The following is a 10,066-nucleotide window of genomic DNA, read 5'->3' on the forward strand; positions in this document are numbered from 1 at the left end:
CTTGATTATCAAGACTTGAGCTTTTGACATGAAATTACCATCAAATACCAACCACTCAACCAAATGGTATATGATTATAGTAAAGGTCAAGCTTTCTAGACAAAATTATCAGTAACTTTGCTTAGAGTTCAACACTGACCACACAAAACCTGTGGTATTTCATCTGAAACTCTGGACAAAGCTGCAATGGGTACTCAAAAATATGTGTGCAAAAGTTAGGAGGTACAATAAGAGCACAATTATCAGATATGATATGAGGTCTTCTGCACTTCGATGCACATTTTTTTTTCTATTAAAAGCACTTTCAGTGAACAGGATTTATTTAATGTGCCAACTTCTTCAGGTGTTGAAATAGTTTCTGTTTAATCCATTGCCTGTCATTAGGCAAAAAAGCTTGAATCCTGTGATCATAGCTGCAAGCCATAAAATAATAATGGTAAAACCAATTATCCCACCAAATAAATAATAAGAACATGGATGCAAGCAACAAATAATTAGGTAAAAGGGGCTTTGCAAAGCCATTGGTTGTAAACTGTTTAGCTTCCCATGGAACGCAGAGAAACCACATGGTTCCACCTATTCAAACAATCCAATAATCTGTTGCAAGATGTTGTCTCCCATATATGTAATGATACTCATTACCCCATGATTGTTGGACCATTCTCAGTATCGAAGTTATACATAAACTTTCCCATCAGCCACATTAATTTCCTTGGATGTAGGACCATGTTACCCAGACTCTTCATTCTTTCTCTCAAGTTTCCATGATTAACACCTCTGTCCGGGACATATTTGGGAAAGGGTATAGAGATATGGTCCTTCCCAAAAATAAAGAACTTACGTAACAAAACTTATTCACATACATATTTGAGTTTCACCAGAAGGAAATAGTCCACTTACAAACTCAAAACACAGTTATTCCTTGGGGTTCAGGTTTTACGTGACATATTCATGCCGTTGATTAACAGTTATTATGATGGACACATGACTACTGAGCATGCAATATAACATAAAATGCATGAGAATGATGCATTATATAAAAAAGGAAACAGTGGAGGAAAAGAGAGGCATACACAAGGGCACTCATATCTGCAAGGCCATCAATAAAATTGTAAAGATCAGCAATGTCGTAAGTGATGTTTCCCGTAGCTGGATTTAGATCCTTAAGTTTCCTTTCGTATAGTCCACATATCCCTGCACATGCCAAATAGCATAAACTGTCAAACTTGTCAAATCTTTAAACAGTGAGAGGGAAAAATTAGTGTAGATTCAATCCGGAGACTCGTGTTGGAACCACTCAAATTCATTCAACCAAATCATCCTCTTAACACAATATGGAAAATATAAATAGTTTAGGACATACATTCTATAGAATGAAAAACATATGATATGCAAAAGGTATAGTCCACTGCCTGCAGAACACAGGCAGTAGGAACTTAAATCCGAATCCCAAACGGGCAATCCAGTCAGTAGAAACAACACATACACTAGTAGGCCAAAACAACAAAAACCAAGAAAAATATAGGCAAAAACATACCATCCATAGCTTGACTTATGGAATCATAATCCATAAATGTTCTGGTTGCTCTGCTCTGTGAAGTTTGCATCAAAATAATGGTGTGCCTGTTTGCCTAAATTTCACGCACAAAAACAAAAGGAGGAGATATATATATATATACACTGCCGACCATATTGATCAAATAAAAATGATTACTATGAAAGTAGGATTGAGTACCATTTACACGCCGGAAAGAATGAATTAATCAACAAGTAATTTCTACAAACGAAATCGTAAATCGTGTAGTAATAGGAAAATAGCTGCGATTCGGTTGGTTTTGTATCGAAAAGAAATTTCTAACGAAACCCTAGTTTGTTGAGGAAAGAACTTGAAATTGAACAAAAAGGGAAAATAAAAGAAATGAAATTTAAAAGCAAAATTAGTAGAATTAAAGGAAAATTAAAGGAGGAATTACCATGTCTGGTTGTTGGAGTGGAACCGAAAGAAGAATGTAAGAGAATGTGCTGCTACCGTTGAACTAACCAAAGATGGAAGTCTCGGAAAACCGAATATCAGAAAGACACAAAATAACAAACAAACAAAAACAAAATTAAAGGGTGAACTACCAAAATTGTCACTTTTTTTCACCTTAGGTTACATTTTAGTCACTTATGTTTAATATGTTACGTTTTAGTCATTTACGTTATCGCCTTATAACATTTTAGTCACCGAACCGTTAATTATCGTTAATGATAAGCTGTTGTGGCACGTTAAATTATCATTTCAATAAAAAAATTAGGTTAATTTAGATAATTAGTCCCCATATTTTTTTCGTTTTGAGCAATTTAATTTTTTTATTTTATGTTCTTTTAACTTTCTTTTTTTTCTTTATTTTCTATTTTCTTCTGCTTCTCCCTTCTCTATTTATTTTAACGTGGTTTTTCTATATTTTCCACCCTTCTACGATTAATAGCTCAGTGACTAAAATGTTACAATGCGATAACATAAGTGACTAAAACATAGCATTTCAAACATAAATGACTAAAATGTAACTTAAGGTAAACAAAAGTGAGAATTTTGACAATTTACCCAAAATTTAAATTAAGAGTAAATTGTGGTTCTGCCACGTCTTTAGAATGGTCGAGGATGACTGAAATATAATTATAATGGCCGCCATTTAACCATGTTACTAGTTTGGGTAAACTACATTCATAGTCCCCCTAAAATAGGGTTTATCCTATTTTAATCACCCTAAATTATTTTTCTTCAATTTAATCATTTTAATTAAGATAACTATTTGAACTAGTCACTGTCATTAAATTTTTCGTTAATCAACTAATGGATTGCTAACGTGGTCTTTTTTTTTTACTTTTGATTGATTGAAGTTAGGAACCTCTCTATAATTAGTCAAAAAAACTATTTTTTGTTTATTTGCAATTTGATGAATTATTTCTTATCTCTTTATTTTTCTTTTCTATTCTCTCTTTGTCAATATCCTCGTCACTGCCCAACAACCACAATCACCATTTAACATCTTCAATCTATTAGTGGATTAACAAAATTATTAACGGTAGTGATTAATTCAAACAATTATCTTAATCAGAGTGACTAATTTAAGAAACAATTTTAGAGTGACCAAAATAAGACAAATTTTATTTTAGAGTGACCTTGTAGTTTACGTATTATTTTTTGGTTAAAATATACCATAAGTTTCTATAATATTTACAAATTTAAAAGTTACTCTTTATACTTTTATTAAACTAATAATTTATACTTTTATTAAATTAATAAGCTAATAAAAGAAAAAAAAAAAAAAAGAAGAATTATCATTGTAAAACATTTAAGAAATAATATATTTTTACTATTTATCGAAATTTTATATCTAGATTAAATTAAATAGTTAATCGGGTTGGGTTGGGTTGTATTATTTTATATTTAAGTATTTAATTTTATATTTTACTTAAGGTAGGTTATTTATTGAAATTAATCAATTTTATTTTTTTATTTTTAACTATTTAAATTTATATTTTAATTAATTAATTAATTGATTTATTTTATATTTGGTTTATTTATATATGAGTAATTGAATATTACGATGATTTTATCGAATTATTCAATTTAAATATCATAAATTGAAAATCGATAAAATAAATTATTTAAGCCGAATAATAAAATAAATATAAACAAAAAAATGAATTATTTCAATTTATTAGATCCAATTTTCTTGATTTATTTGATTTAACCTATATTTTGTACCCAACCACCTATATATATAAAAGGTTTCGTGTCATTTTTATTTGATTTGTATTTCTTTAAGCAATTATTTTAATGTAGTTAGGCTTTTTTATCCTTTCTTTTTAAAAAAAATACTTGGTGAAATGAAATAAGGTGAAAGTTAGACTGAATTTTTGAAAAATACTTCTTATTTTTTTAATATTACTGGATTAGGTTATGTTTTTGAAAAATATGAGATTAAATCGAAATAACAAAAACACTTCCCGCTAGAAGCATTTTTTTTAAGGTTAGGTTTTGTTTTTTAAGTAAGGTTAGGGTTTTGTGGGTTTTAGAGTTTTATGTTTAGGGATTTATAGGATTTTGAGTTTTTTTTTTATATTTTTTAAGTTTATTATATATTCTTTAGTTTTTTTTTTATAAATTTTTGAGATGTAAAGTTAATAACTATTTAATTCAAAATTTATAAGTATCGTATTTACACCAATCGTATATTTAAATTATTCAAATTGTAAAATTCAATTCGATTCATAATCAAAACTCAAGCTACTTGATTTGATTAAATTTTAGTTTGTAATTTTTTTCGATTTTTTTGAATGCAACTGAGTTTTGATCAGTTTTTTTTAGGGGATGTTAAAGTTGATAAGATTTGCAATTGATTTAAATCAAATTACATTAAATATAATAAAAAATTCTTACCATTTGTAATTGATTGACTGAAATGCGTTTGTCATCTTAACGAATTAAAGATTGTGTCATTGTTAATTTCGAAAAACATGAAATAAAATGTAATAGAGAAAATAATTTACGAAAATCTTAAGACAATTTTAATAGAAAAGGAGAGTTGAGAGAGAAATAAAATTTGATTGAGAATTTAAGAGGGAATTGAGAGAAATTTGAGAATGTGTGAGAGAGTTGAGATTGAATTGAAAAAAAATAAAATGGGGGTTTATATAGAAATTAAAAACTGACCGTTGGATGGGTGGGAGCAGTTGGTTCCAACAGTTAGTGGGTAGCCATTGCTCTCCAACGGTTATTTAATTAGTTGTTGGAAAAAATAGTTGTTGAGAGAAAACGTTTCCAACTAAAAGCGTGTTCAGCTGATGTGGCAAAAGACACTTTCAACTGAAAATTTTTTCTGTAAATACACTGAAAATGCTTCCAGCTGAAATTTTTTTCTTTATTTTAACATTGTTGCATCATTTTTCAAAAACTGATCTAATCCAATAAATATTTTAAAAAAACTGGCACTTTTATGTAATTCAGTCGTGAAAGTTAACATTGGTTAATTACTTAATTTATCCACGCACTTCATGGCGCGTAGATTGAAAGATAAAAATTAAAAAGAAATAAGCATTGTCACTGGCAGGCGGCAAATTTGCATATCTTAAATTCAAAAAGAAGAAAACCCTAATTGGGATGCGATTGTGAAAGGGGGAGAAAGGATGGGTCATAATAATCGGACCAATGAGGAGAAAAGCCATCATCAAGCAGCTGATAATTTGGTGAATTTGTTCACCAAAGCAAACCATGATCTTCTCGTCGTTCAGTACAGGCTCGAGAAGGAGTTTCAACAAATTTATCCTGATAATGTAATCCCCAATTTCCTTAACTTTCATTTCCATATCTCTTGGTTTTGCATTATATAGGGTAACTAATAGAAGACAATAATTCTTTTTTCTTTTTAACTCAATTGAAGCTTTATTGAGTGTTGATTGCAGGCGAACCCTATGAAGTTGGTGTCTCGAATAAAGAAGATCCAGGAAGAATTATCGAGCTTGACCGAGCAGTGCCGTGAGCTCTTATCGGCCAAACAGGTTTTATTTATTTTTTCTTCTAATCTAAGGAATCTCAGAGTTTTGAAGTTGAGAGGTAGGCATTTAACTCGGTTGATTCAATTGGTTACTAATTTTAATAACAAATAACTGAGCAATTAAAACCATCTTAGGCCTTGTTTGATTGACAAAATCAACTGAGAATTAATATTTACTTTTTTACACATCATAATCTAAAATAAAACAATTTGATAGAATTTTTTCTATAACAAGTTGTAGAAAATAATAAGTAGATAAGCTTAAGGTATAATATTTTCAATTAATTAGTTTTATTTTATTTATTTTAATATTTTATTATCCTATAAAAACTTTACTGCTAAAATTTGATTTTTGTTTCGAAAAAGTTGAGATGTTTAAAAATTAAGGATAAAAGGTAGAATGTATTCTTTTATAATTTAAAATATATATTTAGCAAATAATCTAATTATATTCATTAATTAAATTTAAGTAATATATCAAACAATTTTATAACTTAAATTCAGAACTTAAATTTTCAGAACTTAATTTTCTGCATGGGTCGAGCTAACCGAATAGGTCGATTAATCGGTTCTAGCTGACTTATGCTCTCCCCGACGAGAGCATGTTTATATTGTAAATTGAGCTTTGTTTAATGGATTAGAGGTGTAATGGAATAGAGGTGTAATGGAATAGAGGTGTAATATCAAATCAACTGTTTGGTTGAATGTAATGGAATAGAGGCGTAATAGTAATCTTGTGTTTGGTTGAATGGAATAGAGGTATAATAGCATAATGGAAAAATAATAGCATAATGGAAAAAACTAAAATGACTAGAATACCCTTAGCATAAATTTGTTTAGGTAAATAATTATTGTTATTGTTATTAAATTTTAATAAGATTATTAATATCAATAATAAATAATTTAATCATATTTTAACATAATTATTATTAAATATATTATAATTAAAATATATAATTTAATAAAATTCTTAATAATCAATATTCTTATATGAATTTATATACTCATTTCCTTTTATATATTAATATACCACATTAACCGGTTTATATTTATATCAATGGCAAAAAAAATTTGGGAGAAGATTTTTGAGGACTGCTTTTGTTTGCAAATAACATCATTCATTCTGTGGGGAAAAAATTATGAATGAGCCTGCTTATTAATTACCTTTTTTATTTTGTACTGAAGTAGTTGCCACTGGTTCAAAAGTCGATATATATGTAATATTATTAAAATAATATTTTTATTTTAATTATTTAAAAATATTTTTAATTAATGCGGTGTATATGAATATACACATTTAATTAGTTTTATTTTTAATAAATTTTTTCTAATTTATTCATTCAATTTTAATCACCTTACAATTTATTCATTGTATTATATCTACAGATCCAATTTTAATATATTGAATATTTGTTTTTTAATCAAGTTCTTTAGTTGATTATATCTAATGTTCCAATTTTAAAAAATTCGAATATGTATGTGCATGCACATTTATACCAGAATACATATTGAAAGAGAGAATGTGTGAAGGGCAAATGGCTTGATACATAATAGAAGGTCAAACCAGAAGATAATTAAAATTGATTACACATCATACTCAATCAAGTGCTTTTAAGAAAAAAATTGATTTATAACACACATGGACATGCATAAATAAATAAGCAAGGAAAGAAAAGGGAATTACTTTCTATCACTCAAAAGGTCAAAGAGTTTTCCACCATATATCTCAAAATAGCTAAGCCACAATTTAAATCCCTGACTGTGATAAACTGGCTGATGCAAGAATCTAATGAGGTCTTGTGCAGCTCTGAGAGGTAATGGCTGCATTGTGAACGTCTTACCACTACCTAAAATAAAAAATATATTCCGTGAACTGGAAATTAGCAACAATACCACAGAACCATGAACTGCAAAAACAAGGAGATGTGAAACAAAAGACTATAAACCAAGGAAAATAAGAAAATGACTATCATGTCTTAGGCTAATGTGATTTCTTTAGTTTACAACAGAGATTTCTTCTCTTTTACAGAAACTAGTTCTTTTAGCAGTAATTCTCTCATCAGTCTCGAAATTCTGAAACCCAATCATATGCATCAATTTTCTACTAATAATTCTAAATATTCCAAATAGTTTCCTCCATTCTGTTTAAAATATCATGTACATCAATTTACAAAAAACTATGGTTCCAACTAGAATCTAATTTCTTCATGACTCTTTGAATTTGGGGTCTGGCAATGTTTCTAAACCAAAGCAACCATTCCTGGTAAGGCATAAGGGCGCAAGAGTAAATGTAAATTGATGGAATATAAAATAAGATTGACGCTAAAAGGAAGTTTACACATTTAACAGCCAAAACTAATTCACTATGAAGTTCTGAGGATTTACAATGATTCAAAAACTACCACTTTAATATTCACGAAAAAGCTATATTTAGAAGAAACTGAAAGGAATAGATGGCTATACACCATCCAAGATGCATGTAAGCTTTGAGATTCAAAAATATTTCCTTCTAACATTAATAGTGCTTCAAGCATACAAAAGCAGAAAATAACATATATAGCACACATGACATTCAGGAAGAAAAGTCTGAAACTGTGCGTACCTGTTTGCCCATATGCAAAACAAGTGGCTTTTATTCGCTGAAAAATTATGGGAATAATTGGCTCAACAGTAACACGATAAACCTGTTGAAGCGAACAAGAGGGGGAAAAATCAATCTTTGGCTCTAGCAAAACACTAAACAAATTGGTCATAATCTACTCAATGTTATTCAGGAACTATGTTTAGATGGCAACAAGGCATTAATTTTTAACCAAGAATTACCTCATCATTAGTAACATGTTCATCCAGAACAGCATCAAAACAGAATTCATGCTTCTCTACGTATGCTGTCAAGTCCACCTTTCATATAATAACCAAAGCATATATAAGCATGAGAAGAGATGACATATCAAACAAGCACCAATAATTCTAAAAAATTCATCTCAACAACACATAGTAACCTCACATTAACTTTTGTGAATAAGGGACAAACCTTTAGCTTGGGTTCATGGACCGTTAAAGCATTCTCATCTACAGTTACTATATCATCCTCCTTCCGAGAAATTTCTTTCTTGTTTAATGGTCTTTTACGTACCTTGTACCATGTGCAAGAAAAAAATTAAGCTTCATAGGAAACTTGAAAATTAAGGCATAGAAGACTGTGCTACGAGCACGCATCAATTGTTCCAGCCCAGATAATATAAAACACAGTGACAGAACATACCACAACTTTAATCTTAGCAACATTATTTTCCCTTGTACTGATCTCTTTTTCATTGGCAATGAATGACGAAGCCGAGGCATCTGTATTACTTTGCTCTTTTGCAATTAAAAGTACATTAACCTAAATCAAATTGCATAGAATCATAGAAACAATAGAAACATAAACAAATAAAATACATGTGGTAAATTAAAAGCGGAACAACAGTACCTGCATGAGTAGATTAGGAAGGAGGCGTTGGTCGATGCCTGTAGAAGTCAAGGGAAAGGCCAGATGCTGCAATCCAGCAGATTGCAACCACCGTGCCATAACAGCATCACCAGCATCTCCGCCGGCGGGACCAGCATTGTTGAAGGACCCGCCGCCTCCAGCGTGATCGTAAAACGCCGTCGCAGCAGCATTGCTTTGCTGCATCTGGCCACTCGTGTGGCGCTGCGATCGCCTTTGCGGAGCCAATTTTTTAAAATTTGTTTATCAATGCTACCATAAGAAAAGAGATCAAATTTCAGAAATAATAATAACAACAACAGCAATACAAAGAAAATAAGAATATAACTAAAAAATTACTTACGAGGTGGAGAAAATCCAAAAATTCGAAGAAGATGTAAATGTATTTCTTCGAAAATGCAATTTCCAATAATTCGTGCAAATTTCTTAAACCTATCCAAGAAAAAAAATTACTCAAATTCACGCATTAAAATTATATAAAAAACAGTAGAAAAAACAAATAAAATTACCAGATAATGTTGAAAAAAAAAGACAAAAGGAAGACGGCGATTGAAGATCTACGAACAGATCTGAGAGAGAAATCAAATTATAAAAGCAGAAAATAGTGTTTGATTTTATTTAATTTATTTGCTTTTTCTCTCGAGAAATTAAAAAAAATCGATGAGAACTGAAATCAAATAGAGGGAAAAATTAAGATTCTTTGTATATAAATACCAGTGCCATGCCATGCCCACCACACGTGAAAAAAACCTATATAAAAAAGAGAGGTAAAAAAGAGAATGAGAAGAGGCGATGAGAGTGGAGAAGAAAGCTAGAAGGAAGAAATAGAAGACGTGGATTTTGGGTAAAACAGAAGCAGGAATGGTGAGGGTAAAACAGGGACCAAAACTGAAAGAGCGCCTAAACTGAGCTCAAAGAAGGGATTAGAAATCGGTGAATTTCACCGATTAGATCAGTAATGGTTTAGCCCTGTAATAGCAATACATTGAACCAAACAACGGATTAAAGGCGTAATAAGTGGGGCCCACCGATT

The 10,066-nt window shown here is 30.1% G+C and overlaps 3 protein-coding genes across 4 annotated transcripts; 1 reads left to right on the forward strand and 2 right to left on the reverse strand.

Moving 5' to 3' along the window:
• Nucleotides 1–55: 55 nt before the first annotated feature.
• On the reverse strand, nucleotides 56–2,086 carry LOC107953726 (enhancer of rudimentary homolog). 2 transcript variants are annotated; one of them, XM_016889114.2, is made up of 4 exons: nucleotides 1,974–2,086; nucleotides 1,538–1,631; nucleotides 1,074–1,194; nucleotides 56–413 (listed from the first exon to the last, which is right to left on the reverse strand). In XM_016889114.2, the coding sequence occupies exons 1-4, from the start codon at nucleotides 1,974–1,976 to the stop codon at nucleotides 323–325; spliced, it is 309 nt and encodes a 102-aa protein (XP_016744603.1). In that variant the 5' UTR covers nucleotides 1,977–2,086; the 3' UTR covers nucleotides 56–322. The 2 variants fall into 2 exon arrangements, with proteins under 2 accessions (XP_016744603.1, XP_016744604.1); XM_016889115.2 differs by having other exon boundaries at nucleotides 1,736–2,051.
• Nucleotides 2,087–5,082: 2,996 nt separating this feature from the next.
• LOC121219266 (uncharacterized) lies at nucleotides 5,083–6,293 on the forward strand. The gene is made up of 2 exons (XM_041097117.1): nucleotides 5,083–5,322; nucleotides 5,452–6,293. The coding sequence occupies exons 1-2, from the start codon at nucleotides 5,176–5,178 to the stop codon at nucleotides 5,653–5,655; spliced, it is 351 nt and encodes a 116-aa protein (XP_040953051.1). The 5' UTR covers nucleotides 5,083–5,175; the 3' UTR covers nucleotides 5,656–6,293.
• Nucleotides 6,294–7,070: 777 nt separating this feature from the next.
• LOC121219267 (kinesin-like protein KIN-13A) lies at nucleotides 7,071–9,835 on the reverse strand. Its single transcript, XM_041097118.1, has 9 exons — nucleotides 9,748–9,835; nucleotides 9,543–9,602; nucleotides 9,377–9,465; nucleotides 9,016–9,285; nucleotides 8,809–8,928; nucleotides 8,578–8,679; nucleotides 8,367–8,444; nucleotides 8,146–8,227; nucleotides 7,071–7,390 (listed from the first exon to the last, which is right to left on the reverse strand). The coding sequence occupies exons 4-9, from the start codon at nucleotides 9,217–9,219 to the stop codon at nucleotides 7,224–7,226; spliced, it is 753 nt and encodes a 250-aa protein (XP_040953052.1). The 5' UTR covers nucleotides 9,220–9,285; nucleotides 9,377–9,465; nucleotides 9,543–9,602; nucleotides 9,748–9,835; the 3' UTR covers nucleotides 7,071–7,223.
• Nucleotides 9,836–10,066: the final 231 nt, after the last annotated feature.

This window comes from Gossypium hirsutum, chromosome D07, assembly GCF_007990345.1.
Source record: "Gossypium hirsutum isolate 1008001.06 chromosome D07, Gossypium_hirsutum_v2.1, whole genome shotgun sequence".
NCBI lineage: Eukaryota > Viridiplantae > Streptophyta > Magnoliopsida > Malvales > Malvaceae > Gossypium > Gossypium hirsutum.